This window comes from Chelonoidis abingdonii, chromosome 7 (genome assembly GCF_003597395.2).
Source record: "Chelonoidis abingdonii isolate Lonesome George chromosome 7, CheloAbing_2.0, whole genome shotgun sequence".
Lineage (NCBI taxonomy): Eukaryota > Metazoa > Chordata > Testudines > Testudinidae > Chelonoidis > Chelonoidis abingdonii.
In genome coordinates, this window is record NC_133775.1 from 49,203,174 (window position 1) to 49,219,990 (window position 16,817).

Below are 16,817 nucleotides of genomic sequence, written 5' to 3' on the forward strand. Positions count from 1 at the left end.
TGTGTTTAAGATCAGCAAGGATTTCACTGTTAAGCCAAGCTGTTCGCCTTCCATATTTACTCTTCTTTATATACATTGAAATGGTTGGTTCCTGCAACCTCAATAAGGATTCTTTAAAATACAGCCAGCTCTCCTGAACTCCTTTCCTCCTCATGTTATTCTCCCAGGGGATCCCGCCCATCAGTTCCCCAAGGGAGTCAAAGTCTGCTTTTCTGAAGTCCAGGGTCTGTATTCTGCTGCTCCCCTTTCTTTCTTATGTCAGGATCCTGAACTCGACCCTCTCATGGTCACTGCCTCCCAGGTTCCTATCCACTTTTGCTTCCCCTACTAATTCTTTCCAGTTCGTGAGCAGTAGGTCAAGAAGAGCTCTGCCCCTAGTTGATTCCTCCAGCACTTGCACCAGGGAATTGTCCCCTACACTTTTTGAAAAACTTCCTGCATTGTGTGTATTGCTATATTGCTCTCCCAGCAGATATCAGGGTGATTGAAGTCTCCCATGAGAACCAGGTCCTGTGATCTAGTAACTTCTGTTTAATGTCTCTGTTTAAGTCCATGAATTTAAGTTCCCAAGTTTGTCCATTGTGCAGGTTTCCTTTGAAAATGAGGACATCAACAATATTTTCATCCTTTTGACAGATGACCTAAAATTACTCATAGATTTCCTCCAGAACTTCAAGCACCACTGCCCAACCATCAAACTCTCTTGAACATTCCCATGCTAGCATCAACTTCCTGGACACCATGATGAGTCCTACAGATGACTATATATACAAGAAACTTCTGGATTCAGCAGCCACCTTGAACACAGCAAGAAGTCTGGTATCTACAGCCAGGTCCTGGTACCACAGAATTTTCTCTGAGGAGAAACTCCGCGATATGCACACAAATGCCTTCACCAAACAAGGACATGCCACCAGAAAAATAGATCACATCATGGAACAGGTCACCCAAATACCTTGGGAGAACCTGCTTCAATACACAGGGGGGAAAAATCCCACTGAACATACTCCTCTAGTTTTCACCTACCACCCACACTGGAACCCACATAGGCTGTCATCAAACTACAACCCTGACTTGAGAGGACCACATCTTGAAAGAAATATTTCCCAAACCCCCTCTTTTGGCCTTAAAACAATGTCCCAACCACAGACTAGGACACACCAACTCAAAATGGCATCAGATCCTGCCATAATAGCAAATGCAAACCTGCAGACATATCTCCACTTCTACAATGATCAATACTCCCCAGAACACACCTTTCAAGATTCATGACTCCTATATCACATGCCTCTATCAACCCATGCCTCAACTAGCACATCAGATGCTACAAAACAACTATGGGGGTGAAACCAGACGATCACTATGCTCTTGAATGAACCGTCACAAAAAATAAGATAAAAATGACCCGTGGGTGAACACTTCTTTTTACAAAGTGATCACTTCATGTCTGACCTCTCAGTCCTCATCGTCAAAGGAAACTTGTGAAACACCTTTAAAAGATGAGCCTAGAAACATAAATTCATAACTTTGGTGAACACTTAAACCAATGACTTAACATAAATGCTGGATTTATGACTTATTGCAACAATTTGTAACACATGCTACTGCCTGCTAAACCCTTAATGGCCCACCTCATTTTAAGTAGTCTCCTACAACATGTGTGAATCTCTTATGCTTAATGGTCTGTCTCAGTTTGCATTTAATTCCCTAGACAAGGAAGAGCTTGGTGAAGCTCAAAAATGTGTCCCTTCCTCAACAGAAATTGGCCCAATAAAAGATATTACCTCACCTAACTTATCTCTCAGAAGGATTCATAGTGATTAATTATATTGCAATGGGCATCGAGGGTATTTGTGGTGATTGATTTGGCATTAAAATTTTTCATTTGCTTTCCTCTTTAATGGAGATCAGTAACCATAAAACACAGTACATGGAGATATACCAATGTATCACATAAGCTTTCCCTATCCACACATTTCTAAAAAAGTTAGATAGCTGCTGTTAAATAACTCTGCTGGAGTACAAACATACAACTACTTACATTTAGTAGTCATCAGCTTTTCAAAGGATTGGGACCACTGTAACACTTCTTCCAATGACACTCTTTGCAAAAGGAGGAAAGGTTATTGTGGGATTAGAGTTGTAGTTAACTGCATGGCTAATGGTAGGCTTAAAAATAAAGCTAAATTTCATTATCTAAAATACAGTCACATAATTCAATGAATCTATATACATTTTGCTCTCTGCAAGTTCATTTTTTGGATGTCTCAAATCTTGTGCTTGCAGTTTTGAAGAAAAGATAACTTTCAATAACTGTGGACCCAGTTCTGCACTAAATTAAACACATACAACTCCCTTTGAAGTCAATGGAAATTGTGTGTGTAGGCAGTGCAGTACAGTACTGCAGAATGAGAGAAGAATGAAGAACGCATTAACCGTTCCGATTGTCAGCTCTTTGAGGCAGGGGTGATCATGTAGGGTTGCTTTGTGTCTAGAGACCCTGCTGTGGTTCAGGACTTCAGGTGCCACTGCAACGTTAGGTACTATTATTAAAGTCCCTTGGGACTGAGTATGATAAAAAATGTAAAAAAAATTTTCTGCTCAACTAACACTACCTACGTTTATCATCAGCTGAGAGGTTGAGCTCTGAACATTATACAGTAGAACCTCAGTATTATGAACACCTCGGGAATGGAGATTGTTCGTAACTCTGAACAAAATGCTGTGGTGGTTATTTCAAAAGTTTACAACTGAACATTGACTTAACACAGCTTTGAAACTTTACTATGGAGAATAACAATGCTGATTTTAACCATCTTAATTTAAATGAAACAGTTTCCTTACCTTGTCAATTTTTTTAAAATTTTCCCTTTATTTTTTTAGTAATTTACATTTAACACAGTACTGTATTGTATTGGTTTTGCCTCTGCTGCTGCCTGATTGCATGCTTCCAGTTTCAAAAGAGGTGTGTGATTGATGGTCAGTTCATAACTCTCGTGCTCGTAACCCAGAGGTTCTGCTGTAGCTGATAAATGATGGAAAGACTAATAGAATCTTGACTGCAAAAGACACTAAATCCATTTAATTACCTGCTTGTTTGTAATTTAAAATTAATCACAGCATTACTAATCAAGAGGATTCTTTTTCTTCTATGCTTGTTGTCCTTAACGTGGCAATTTCCTGGGTTTTAGGAGTCTTCCATTTATTCTCTTAACTCTCAGTTCTGTGGAAGTCTGGGGGATCAGAGAGAACTAAACATCTTGAAGAAAAATAAGCCTCTAAGGGCCAGATTCTGCACTGGCGTAAATCAGCATAACTTTATATATACCACCTTTGTCTCCGGGTCCTATAATTTTTAGTGTTCTACCACTGGTAACTTGAAAGAAATGCCTGTGCTAAATGTTCATGTCCGTGCAAGAGACTGGAGAAAGAGTGCATTGTAGTTCATTAGGCTCGAATCAAACTGGAGAGAGAGTTTTCATTCTCCCTTGATCCTTCCATTTTGGTATCAGTTACTGAAGCCTAACTAAAGCCACTTAATTACCATAAAGTTCAAGAATAATCCATATTTGATTAAAAGCAGTATTGGTTTGTGGATAGTAGGTACTAGTGGGATTGATTTGTAAGTCTGCTCTGCACAGCGGCTGTTTGCTGGTTTTGTAGTCTAGTTTGTGGTGATTTCTTAGATTTGTTTTGATATAATTCTAGAAAGGACATCACTGCCGTGTCTTACTCGTTATAACAAGCGAATCTTCTTTTCTGGGAAGAAAAATGAATGTCAGTTACTCAGCACATTTTAGATAGATTTAACTCCTATTTTTGGTAGAAATTTTGCAACCATCAAACTGTGGTCTTAGTTCTTTCGTAATTTCTGTTCACACAGTTGGTTCTTGTTCAAGTAGGGCTTTTCTCATGCCTAACTGACCTCCTCTTTACATAAATACTTGTTCCTGTGAATGCTTATTTGTTGATAGAGCTGCTTCTGAGTCATATCTGATGTTACTGACACAGACACATTTTTACTGTTGTCAGCATTATCACTCTTATACAGAATAAGTGATGTTCTTGTCTGTCTCCCTGAGTGCCCATCAAAACTGCCATTTTATTTCCATTTCTGAATATTTACCTCTAGTGTTTAATGTGCAAAGCAGAACAAACATAGCCTGTTTTTAGTTACTCTCCATGGGTGAGTTTACACTTAGGGAAGATGGTGTTTTACTGTAAACTGAGGAAATATATGGAAGTCACTGAGGGGAAAATAAGTATGGACTATTAACATGTTCATTCCCCACTTTTCTGACTATCACCCCACCTAGTCACAGTAGTTGTATCAGTAGGATCTGCTGCAGTGAGAATCCTTATGGAGAGGGAGAAGAACTGGTTATGTCTCCACTATCCAATGTATACTGCACAACTAGAAAAGACAAAGTACTTAAGGGACCATGGTCCACTGCAGAAAGCCTGGGACTGAGAATCAGGAGACATGGCTTCTATTTCCCGCTCTGCCATGACCAGCTGTGTGAATCTGAGCAAGTCACTCGATTTGTTTTCCCTTCCAGCCTTTTTCTGGTTTTTTTTGTGTTTAGATACAATGAGCCTACAATCTCTCACTGTGTTTGTACAGTGTCTTGCACAATGGTGTCTCAATCTTGCTTGTTGCTTCTATGTGCTACTGTAGTAAAAAGAATAAATACTACTACTAGTAGTGAGACTATTGGCTTAGTGAGGTTGTTTTGGGTTCTCATATGTTGTTTGTACACTTTTAAAATCCATTTGTCTCCCACCATCTTGCAAAGTGCTAAAGAGAGCTGGTTGGTGTTTGTTTTTTTTCCACACAGAAAAACTTGACTTTACTGAAAATGGGGCTGAAAGATTTCAATTTGGAAATGCCACTGTGGTACTTCATGTGAGCTGTAGTTTGGTTGCCTCATGCCCCAGTTCTCTTCTATGGGCTAGGCTCCTTGGTTCTGAAGCCCCACAATCTCCTCTCTTGCTTAGTGATTGTAGTGTACGTAGGAATCTATGGCATCATGGGATACATAAATTGGCTGGAGAACCTGTCCAGCTGAGACAAATGGTAGCATAAGGCACAAATTTTCAACATCTGGCAGCAGGATTAAGTTTTAAAAAACAAAACAAAAAAAACCACAAACAAAAACAAACCCCCAACATCCTGTTTTAAATTCATCCCAGGTATAGCTCCATTGACTTCAGTGGTTACACCAGGGGTGAACTTGGACCAAGATGTCTATGCCTGAACAGCTCAAATTAAAACAATCCAGTTGCTCATAGCGTAAGACAATGCAAATATATTGAAATTGTTCTACGGTGAAGCAACAGCATGAATAACAGGTGATCAATGTATGTGCATCCATGAGGACAACATGCACAGGTAAATATTCAGCATTAAATTGTATTGTTAGCCCTATTGACTCTTTCAGTCAGGAGGCTAAATCCCTTCATTTCTTGTAGGATTATGTGACTGTAGAATTATAGTAATACTTACTTAGAAGTGATCTCATTTTCATCTTCTCTGAATAGCTTACAAAGACAACAAATATTTGGGCTCATTCTCCTAAATAAAGAAAACATGTGAGTTTTGGAACCTGATATAATACAGCAGGTGCACTTAAAGTTCACTCTGATTTTAGAGGTCTGACTAGTTCCAACGGTGTTCCTCTTTTTACATATAGGGAATATAACTGGAATTGGTCAGGCCTCTAAAACTAGGATGAAATGTTTAAATTCACCCACTGTATTTATGAAAATCTTTGACAGGAATGGGGCATCTCCACTCATCTCAATAGAGAGTTGCCCCCTGGCTCTTAAGCATTAAAGAAAAGAATAATTAACAAACATTCAAAACAGTCTTTCAAGGGCCTAATTGAAACAGATTAAATTATTGAATTTGTAAAAGACTTGTTCCTTTGGTGCTTTTTTAGAAAAACATGAACAATTTCTCTTTTATAAAATGAGACCTCCATAACTCCACAGTCCAAGATATGTGACTCTAGAAAAGCTTCTGTCTCATTACAATCAACTGTAATGCTATCCCTAAATTTGGCTTTTCCTTTAATCTTTTTTCAGGGTTTTATGTTTTTTCATTTGCTTTTGTTGAACAGTAAATTATTCCTTCTCTCAAAATGTTTTGAGGGACACCCTATAAATATGCCTGGAGAGGTTTTGGAGATTTTGGGCCTGACTCAAAGTACATTGAAATCAGTGGGAATCTCTCCCCTGGCTTTAGTAGCTTTTGGATCTTGTATGTGAGAACTTTGATTTAAGACTTTGATTTAAACTGAATAACTTCGAGTTTGTGAGTGAATTATTGAATCTCCAAGATAAATGTCCGAGACATGCTAAATCAATATTAATCCAAATTATTGATCAGACTTGGTAAACTTATTCTGACATATGGATCCTGTCAGAAACTACGGGTACTATGTAGTGATGAGGAAATTAAGGAAATATCTGTCCTAGAAAATTATTTATGAACTGAAGAAAGTCATCTTCTCTTTTTTTATTTCTATTTTTTTTTATTTGTCCAACTCCTCCTCCTCTAAGCAATGCCATATGTTCTGAAAGCCAAATTCTTCTTCAATAAGCTTATGTATAATGTTGTTTATGGAATGGATCTTTCTTTAAAATGAGTTTCTATGTATATCAGTCTAGAATTAGATTACTACATCATAGTCCCCACCAATAATCAAAGAGATCTCTTTTCAATCTAGTAATTTAAATCTATAATTTGGTTCAGATTAGGGCTTGATTGGCCTACACCTATCGTCGGGCTAGATTGTGCTTTTATATTGGAACACAAAATAAGGATGTGCAGAGTTTCACTGCCCCAGAGGACATTCTGAACTGTGGAATCCTTAAACTCACCTTTCTTATAATTGGGCCATACCCTTAGAGTCTGAAATCAATGGAACATCATCAGTTTAGACCACTTGAGACTCTAGCCCATTAGGTTTTCTACCAGATATTAAAAGGCCTACTTGCAAAGCACCATGAAAACTCTGATAATACTATATGAGGCCTTATCCCCCAAACCCGAAGAGAATGCATGCCAGTATCCTTGAGATGGCTGCTCAAATTCTCTTAGCTCTATGGCTTTGCATAGTTCCCTGTGTGTAATATATGCTCCAAACATTGCCCACAAGCAAAACCCAAATAATTGACTCAACGGAACCCCCCACTGAAATTTAAAGCAGACCTCGGGGGGAGTTGCTGGGTGCTTAACACTTTAAAAAAGAACAAGCCAAGATTTAGAACCTTCAGGCCTCCATTTTTGAAATACTTAGCTGTTGCCTTTATCTGTGCTGTAATAAAAATGTTCATATTGAGATACATTTGTACTTTGGATCATTGGAGTGGAACTCTTGCATAACTAGATGGCTTTATTTTAAAATATAAAGTAGTCTCCATTGCTGAATTCTTCTTTAAAGCAGGAGTCAATAACAAATATTTTTTCTTTCGTTGCTGTATGGAAAACTCCATTGTAAAAGGAGACTGTTTTATTCTTACTGGAGAACATATATGAGGAAAGATAAACACTTTCAACAAATACTGTGGCCTAGAGCTTAACTACCTCTTTGTAGCTCATGAAAGCAGGACTCTGTTGTTCTCTGTTCTTCCTTTACAGGTATTTGAATCGTCTGATAATGCATTAGATAACAGGCAAAGAAATACAATGTACTTTTTGTAGCACTATGATATGAATTCCATAGTTTCAGCAGAATTTGATTTTTTTCCCCCTGAAGCCTTGTCTGCACTGAGGATTTGTGAGTTTCAGCCATTGGTGCTAGCAATTTGCGTAGCTGCACTGGTGCAACTCATAATGTAGACAGGGTATGCTGCAATAAACTATGATTTACTCTGGTGCATCTTATGCTAGTTTCAATCAGGGAACGATCCACTGGTGCAAACAGTGGCTTCAGCTGTCTATATTAGGGGTCACATCTGCTGCTGTCCTAAATTGCAGCGTGGCTTCATTTACCTGAGCAGAGCATTACAGTACACCAATGTACACCATACGAGAATCTGGTGCTAGCCTGTTGACCAGTGGAGTTACAGAGGGTAGGCTGCCCATGGCTGTACTCAGAGCAAATCTAGAAGGTGAGAAAGACTTGAGCCATTCCTTGAAAGCTTCCATTATGTAGTCTGGTTATTTGCTATTTAGCAGCTTATGTAGCAATATAAACCTGTGTGCACATTGTGATTTGGTAGCATGTGCCCCCTCTGTTCATTAGTGCAAATGGCTAAACAAGTGTGAGGTAGTAAAGTTTTGCAATTTTATTGATTTATTGCTTTCTTTACATCACTGTATTTTAGTACTCATGGTAATTGTGTCACGTTTGAGGTTCTCTGTCCATAGAATGAGCACACCATGGGCATCTGTGTGTAGTGTTTCCCACACCGCTCCTACCCTATGCCTCCGATCTGTCCTGGAGACCTCACTTCTAAGTAATTCAGTCTCTATCATGCTCAGCCATTGGCCTTTCTGAGACTAAAAACAAAACTCCTTTGAGTTCATGAGGACGGAATTTTACCCTACGTTGTCAATTGTGAGGCTGTTTGTAAAACACTTTTTTTCCTAAATATTTTGCTCTTTTTGAATTATTGAAACTTCTTTCTGTTTCTTGTTTCCACTCGGCCCTGGATTGGTTTTTGGATTTAACTTTAATATTTTTAATGTTATGTGCTGAATAAAAAAAAAATCTCTTGCTCTCGCTCTCTCTCAATAAGCTTTTTACAGAGTTTGGAATTTTGTATTTTTAGTAAAGAATGTAAAAGCAGCAAACAGTCCTGTGTCACCTTGTAGACTAACAGACGTATTGGAGCATGAGCTTTGTGGGTGAATACATGCATCCGACGAAGTGGGTATTCACCCACGAAAGCTCATGCTCCAATACATCTGTTAGTCTATAAGGTGCCACAGGACTCTGCTGCTTTTACAGATCCAGACTAGCATGACTACCCCTCTGATAGTAAAGAATGCTTTATCCCACTTAGTACTGTGTTTGCATTTCTCATGCAGTTCCAAGTGCTTAGTTCTGCAGAAGTGTGGCTGTCTGGGTGTTATGTCATATGAGAGTCTGTGGTGGGCTCCATCCTGTGAAACATTAGGTCCCCAGAATTAGCAGCTGGGCTTAGCACCATTCAGGAGGTGACTCTGGGTTTTTATGAATCAGCATTTGTAGATCTTGCTTCTCATTCAGTAAGGTTTTTACAGTAGAGTCCCTAGACTGCTCACCCTGACATTCTGCTCCTTAGCCCACCTGCACTGCTTATCTCCAATAATTAAAAAGAGTACGTGAACAAATCTGATCCTAATGCTTTCATTCCCTATCTGAGCCCAACACTGTTACTGCTCATAATAAATTTCACTTGTAGGTTTTCAGCTACTGTATCAACACACAAGTCAGTTTATAGAATTACATTCGGAAACAATGTGAACATTTCTTTAATAATGCTTTTAAAATGCTGGAATGCATATAATCCACTTCTAACGCTAAGGATAAGACTAACGAAATATGCTCTCTTGGATTAATGTGATGACAGAAATGTGCTAAAACACAAGAGACTTGAGTATTTACACAGTTCTTCTTCATCAGCTTTCCCTTTTCCTTCATAGCCCTGCCCCACGTTTGGACCTGCAGAGAGAGACATACATGCTGGTATACCTTTATATACTGGTATACATGCTGGTATACCTTTTTTGTTTTGTTCTGGACTAGCCCAAGGGTATTGTATGCTGTTGAAAATTCACATAAATGTAACTGTTATCAAAGGGGCCAGTCTTCAGCTGGTATAAATCAGCATAGTTCTATTGAAGTCAATGGAGCTATACTCACTTACACCACTTGTGGATTTAGTTCAGAGGAGTTGTGTGCAAATTACCCAAATCTGTTCCTTGGTTTATTATGAAGCTTTTCCATGTAAGCTCATGCAAAGTATCTTAGCATGTAGGATTGTGCATTTCCAGCAGATTTCATCACCCAAAAGACAAATCACAGGACCCTAGCTGAGTTAGTACAATATGTATGATTCTATGATTCTATGTGAATGAATGAAGTAGTCACACGCATTCTGAGAATTAATCACACTTCTGATAGTAAATGAATCTAAGATCTAAAATTATTCACAGATGGAAAGGATATGAGTAATTTGTTAAACGATACAAATCTGGGATGACTGTAATTACAATTATCTATAATGAGAGAATATCCTGTGAAACAGAAAAATGTTTTGATAGATCAAAGAGTAAAGCCTTTATTTTGAATGAAACTGTAACATACATTATTTTTATTTCAGCATGAAAAGATTATGCCATGTTAGGTTGTAAAGAAGCTATTTACTTTTTTTTAATATGCAGCTATTTTGACTGTACAGTGAAGTCTCCATAAAGAAACCTTTATGATAAAAGCTTTAGTTGATTGTATTCTAACCTCTTTTCAGTTTATTGCATAGAGTTTTATTGATCTTAATATACTGAGAATTTAATGCAGTAGATTCACATAGGTATACATTTATCTACACAATGTACATATTTAGAAAACAGGTGCAGTTGCCATTCTAAGGCTGACCTTACAAGTGTGTGTGGGAAGTATATCCTGAACAGAAAGGCTATGCCCTTATCTCTACATTCCCTGTGTATGCTGAAGGAAATACTCTAATTCAATTTAAATTCTGAAATGAGTTATGCATAATCTTATACTTACAATTTTTTTTCTTGGATTGTCCCCCCTTTTAATGTTTCATTTAGTAGCAGCACTTGGCCAGGGGGTCAAGTTTCCAAATTCCATCCTGAGTGTTTTTCTTTATTTTCTTTTAAAGTAAAAAGTCTTGTCACACTCTGGTTGTATCCACACTGTGTGTGCTGTTGTCTGACTCCTTTTGTGCAAATATATATGCAAACTGTGTGTGTGGTTAATATGAAAAAAAAAAAGTTCCATTGGGCTCTTGATGCACCACTGATAAAAACAGGCTGTGTATTCTGACACTATTGTGACCTCTGTAATGATGAACTGAAAAGAAGTATTTTACTGTATTCAAATCCTTTAGGTATTCTCTGATGGGTTCAGTTTTGTGACTAATATTTTCCATTCTTGATCAAATGACACTGTACAGAAAAAGTTAGCAACACACTGTTGAAAAGAGACAAGCATCCCGCCACTGAAAAATGACACATTTATGTTATAGTTGTGATCAAGAAGTGATTATCTCCAGTTGTTTTGTTAGTCTTACTTTTCTGCTCTAAAAATAGGTTCTCTCTGAGCTCCTTAGTATATGTGTTTTACATGTGCATTTCCAATCAACTTTAATACGTTGCACGATGGTTGACTATGAAGCACTGAAAGTAGGACATGTTTTTACATTGTGTGAGGTCCTTTATCATCGTTATCATAGTTGGCAAGAAGGATATGTCATCACTGCAGTGTTAACTCAAGTTCTCTACACTACATCTTGAGATAGCCTAAGTCAAATGAGAATGGCCAAACTACGAAACAACATTTGAGTTGCTTTGTCCACATTGGGGCTACACTCCCCTAGTGTGTGGTGCTAAGACTTATGGGGCACATCCCATAGTCCGTACTAAGCTGAGCCATTCTATGAATTCTTTCCCAGTGACTTGTGGGAGGATTTGCCTCTTGTTCCTGCACACATGGGGAATTGTGGGAAGTCATTGGAGGTTTAATGGTACTTGAGTAGTACCAGCTTGTGTCCACACTACAGAGTGGTTGGTTGTGTTAGCAGAGGATGAGTTGTGTTTCTTGAGTTTTTGCCTGAGTTAGTACCATATAGGAATGAATGAAGTAGTCCCACAGTTTTCAAGAATTAACTGCCTGGGGTGGCAGATTCTCCCTGGATTTGGCTTAGCCACCCCTGCTGCCCTGAGTGGCATTATGACTCTGTGCTCCAGAGCTGTCATGACATTGGGGCAGCTGGGACAAACCTGAATAAGTGGCTCTGTGACCTGCCCTTGGCTCCACCACTTCTACCATAAACACTAAACCATTGGAAGGTTTATTCTGTCCCCCAAGAAATTCACATGTGCCCTCCTCATTGGTTTCAAAGCTCTATTCTAGGAGGTCTGAGAGGGACAGGGTGGCAGATTATCTTGAATATGTTCTCAGGGTTTTGACATGAACAGTTTAGTGAAACAGACACTGATTTGCAAAAGAGTTTTGAGGGGACTGACCCCCCTTCACGTTTAATTTTTCATTGGATCTTTTCTTCTCTGATCTCCCTACTCTTTTTTGTTTTACTTAGTCCCTTGTAAGCAAAACATAAACCTAGTTCATTTAAGTTAAAGTCAAGTTTTCAAACCATAATAATTTAGTGTGCCAGGCATATTTTATTGCCGATGACTCTACCAATGTATGGCCCTTTGATATGTATAAACATGTACATCCACCTGGTCTGTTCCAACAGTGATTCTGTTTAAGGGGGGAAAAAATGATCCCAATCCTGCAATGTGTAAATTGGCAGAGAACCTTTGGCAGATTTCCAAACTGCGGTGGGATTCTACATGGACATACAGGTCTACCTGTATGGAACTCATTGCACAACTGGGACCTCTTTTTGCGCAGAGGAGATTAAAAATGTTCTGAGTGTAAGTATTTCATGATTACCCAACTGTGCTGGAGAAGGGAGTTTTGTGGGGAGAAAAAGGAAGGAAATTTCAAAGATTCAAGTTCAAATAAGTTTCATGGAAGGGTCTGAAACTACCAGTGTGCTTCTCCAATTAGACATTCTGAACCTTTCAAGATTCACTCTTCTAATACATCCCTTTTCTGATGCTTTCGTTTTAAAACAGTATTTTCATTCTGCTTTTGTTTACTCTTCAAACTTTTCCATAAGCTTTATGAGTACAGTGTCATTTAATTATTTCTCACACAGATCCCTGGACAAATATTTGTGCAGTGTAACTCGAGCTGCTTATTTGCCAGAATAAATGATAATGATGCATTGCCCAGTTTTATTTGCATGCCTTACCAAAAATAACATGTATTTGCACAAGCCTCAGGTTACAGAGTCTCATGAATTCATAATTAGAGTAACAAGAAAAAGTAGGCAAAATGTGACAGGAGGCAAAGCCCCTCACCTTTACAATTATATTCAGAAACCTTTATTTAAATAATGTTGAGGCAGTGGAACAATCTGACCAAACTTGCTCAATACAAAGCACAGTTAGGCTGTTTAACCTTCACCAGTGAGTTTAGCCAGTGTCACTCACACATTTGTGTATAATATTGATATTTTCTAAATAGAAAAATGTTACAGATAAGAAGAGGTTAAATATCATATTCATCAAAAGATTGCAATGTCTTGAATACATTAATACCTAAACTGGAACCCTAATTGACTTTAGAAAGAGTTACACATTTTTTCTAATAATCAGCTAATGACTGAATGTTATTACCACCTAGTGGTTCCTTGTTGGCTTATATGAAACGAATGTGCTGGTCTCAGTCTAGTTTCTAGTGGACAGTTGTCCTTTTAAAAATTACACCCTTACATGGGCATGCATTGACACTCCTGTTGGCAGTCTCAGTGGAGGCCCATGATAGGAATGGAAATATTGTTATTTATTTGTATTTGTGGTAGGGCCTGGGAAATCCAGTCATTGACCAGAACTCCTTCATTGTGCTAGATGATGTACAAACCCACAGAGAAAAAGGAAATCCCTGCCCTAAGGAGCTTGCAATCTAAACAGAGACTCAGTTCCTCCATTTCTCTTAGAAAGGGGTTTAAATAGACTATCTCTTGTGGGTGGAGACTCCCCCCCCCCATGCAAAGTCCAGCTCCAAGATGGAGTTTTGGAGTCACATGGGCAAGTCACATGTCCAGGCATGACTCAGAACTTACACGGTAGCAGCCATGGTTCACATGCTTCCTTGAACGTCCTAAGGTAGACTTCGTATGTGGATTGGAGTATTCCAAGATTCATTGTTCCTTAAGTGCCCAATCAAGAAGCACTTAACTTTGCAACTTCCTTTCTAAAGAAGCTGACCAAATGCCTTACCAAGCTTACTTAGAAATCAAGCAAGTATACAGCCAATATTCATAACTTCAAGTAAAAAAATGGTACACACATACAAATGGGATGAATACATTCAGTAGATCATAACCTTTACATAGATATGTTACATGACATATATAGCCTAAAATGTATTCTGGTTATGTCACATACACAATCATAAGCATATTCCATAAAGCCTTTTGGGGGGCTCCATCACACCCACCTCATGCCTAGTTTGAGTGGCGGAACAGGCTGTTGATACACTCCCTCACTTCATGGGAATCTCCCTCAGAGATCTTCAGGAAACTCTTGTGGGGATACTTGGTAATCTGCTCCTACAATTTCCTCATCAGAGGTGCTTTGTTTCTTGCCCCATCAATGGTAACTTTCCCATGCCACTGTGCCATCACAAGGGAGTGGGGGGGGAGGGAGAGAACCATTGCTGCAGAGGGACCAGGGCAGAAGCTGAAAGCTTGGAGAAGACCCTCCCTTGATTCCCTGCTCATCCTCAGCAACAAGATCTTCTGTAATGATCACATCCTGTGGAAAGTATGGGGACAGGAATGATCATCAGGCCCTCCCTACAGTGCTGGCTGTACCCAAGAGCCATGTGCCCAGTGTACAGCATGGTCTGGGAAGAGTTATTTACCCTGCCCTGTGGCTACTCACCATTTTGGGGGTCTTGTGGCTTATGTGTGCTTGCCTGGGGTCAGCCAGTTAGTGACGGGTGTGTGAATACTGGCTGTGTTTTAAAGCACTGGAACAGTGTTGTCTGTGTTGCAAATAATACTGCTTCTGTAAAATGTTGCATTTAAACTTCACAGAGATGACCTTGGGAGCACAGCCTCCCCCTTTGTTATCGGTGGCAGAATGGTTGCGAAGAATTAGGAAGCGTCCAAGAAAATCTAAGGAGGACTTTATGCATGAGGTTATGATGCACTCTGCTGCCGAGAAAAAGGAAGTGAAGGAGTGGCAGGACAGTGAGAAGAGGGAATGAAAGGAGAACACAGCACACCAGAAAGAAGCCATAGAACGGCTCTTAACAGTTATGGAGCACCAAGTGGACACGCCCCAGGCGATACTAGCTCTTCAAACCGAGCAACTCTGCCCCCGCCCTCCCCTGTAGCCACTGTCGCAAAACTCTTTCTCATGAGTCCCCCCCCCCCAACACACACTTCCCTCCTCACAGTCCAGCATTGTGGAATCCCAATACCTATTGCACTCAACACTCATCCATCTACAGTTTGGCCCTGCTGAAGTACAGCACCCGCTGCATTGTACTCCAAAGGACAAGGTTGGGTATGATCCCTGGACATACACAACTCTGTAGCTGTCCTGGGACCCCTCCTTCCCTTGAGAACTTCCATTCCCCCACCTCCTCCCTGCTGATGATTTTTTTCATTCGACTATCTCCGCTGGTGGTTTGCTTTGAAACAATTATTTTATTGAAAGACATCTTTATTCTATTAAGTGAAAGCAAAAAGAGCCCTGCAAAGCAACATACAAATATGTTAAGGCCCCTTCTTGCATCTTGTGCATCAGTCACTTCCTAGCATTACAAGCACTGCAATCCTGAGCATAGCAACAAATATTGGTGGCTTTCAGCTTCAAATTGCTGTCTCAAAGCCTTATGTCCCCGCACTGTGCCCCTCTAATAGGCTTGGTCTCTAGCAGTTCAAACTCAGCCTTCAGGTGCTGACCCTCTGCGGTCCAGCTCTGAGTGAAGCTTTCACTCTTCCCTTCACAAATATTATGGAGTGTACAGCATGCAGCTGTAAGCACAGGGATATTGTCATAGACCATATCCAGCTTCCCATACCAGCATCACCAGAGGGCTTTTAAACAGCCAAATGCACACTCCACAGTCATTCTGCATTTGCTCAGCCTGTTGTTGAACCACTCCTTGCTGCTGTCAAGTTGCCTCATGTATGGCTTCATAAGTCATGGCATTAAGGAGTAGGTGGGGTCTCCCAGGATCACAATGGGCATTTTGACTTCCCCACTGGTGATCTTCTGGTCCAGGAAGAAAGTCCCTGCTTGCAGCTTCTTGAACAGGCCAGTGTTCCGAAAGATGCATGCATCATACACCTTTCCAGACCAGCCTGCGTTAGTGTCTGTGAAAGGCCCACGGTGATCCACAAGTGCCTGGAGAACCATTGAGAAATACCCCTTGTGATTAATGTACTCAATGTACCCCTTGTGATTAGGTGGCCTGGTGCCAGAATTAGATGGCAAGCACATTCCATCGCCCCGCCACAGTTAGGGAAGCCCATTTGTGCAAAGCCATCCACAATCTCACACACATTGCCCAGAGTCACGGGCTTTTGGAGCAGGATGTGATTACTGGCCCTGCACACTTCCATCAACACAACTCCAACTCCGAACTGGGTAGCAACCGATCAGTTGCAGTAGTGAACTTCCACAGTGCAATTGCTACGTACTTCTACAGTGATGGGCAGCTTTCATTCTCGTGTTCTTGCACCTCAGGGCGGGGGTGAGCTCAACACACAGTCCCATGAATGTGGCTTTCCTCATGCGAAAGTTCTGCAGCCACCGCTCATCATCCCAGATATGCATCATGATGTGCTCCCACCACTCAGTGCTTGTTCCATTGTTGTCAGCACATCTGTGAATGCCACAAGCATTCTCGTGTCATAGCTACTACATGTGTCAAGATCAATGTAGCACTCTTCTTGCCTTTGTAGTTTAAGGAATAACTCCACTGCCATTCATGACGTGTTGGTCAGTGCGAGCAGCATTCTGGTCAACAGCTTGGGATCAATTCCTG

At 40.1% G+C, this 16,817-nt stretch overlaps 1 protein-coding gene across 1 annotated transcript in view; it reads right to left on the reverse strand.

Annotated features, from left to right (window-relative positions):
* Positions 1-5,592, reverse strand: part of RGS13 (regulator of G protein signaling 13) — a 20,141-nt gene extending 14,549 nt beyond the window's left edge. Inside the window, exons 1-2 of the mRNA XM_032784693.2 lie at positions 5,507-5,592; positions 2,042-2,103 (exon numbers count right to left, since the gene is read on the reverse strand). Of these exons, the coding sequence (XP_032640584.2) occupies positions 2,042-2,103; positions 5,507-5,592 (148 nt within the window). The remainder of the gene's footprint in view (positions 1-2,041; positions 2,104-5,506) is intronic.
* Positions 5,593-16,817: the final 11,225 nt, after the last annotated feature.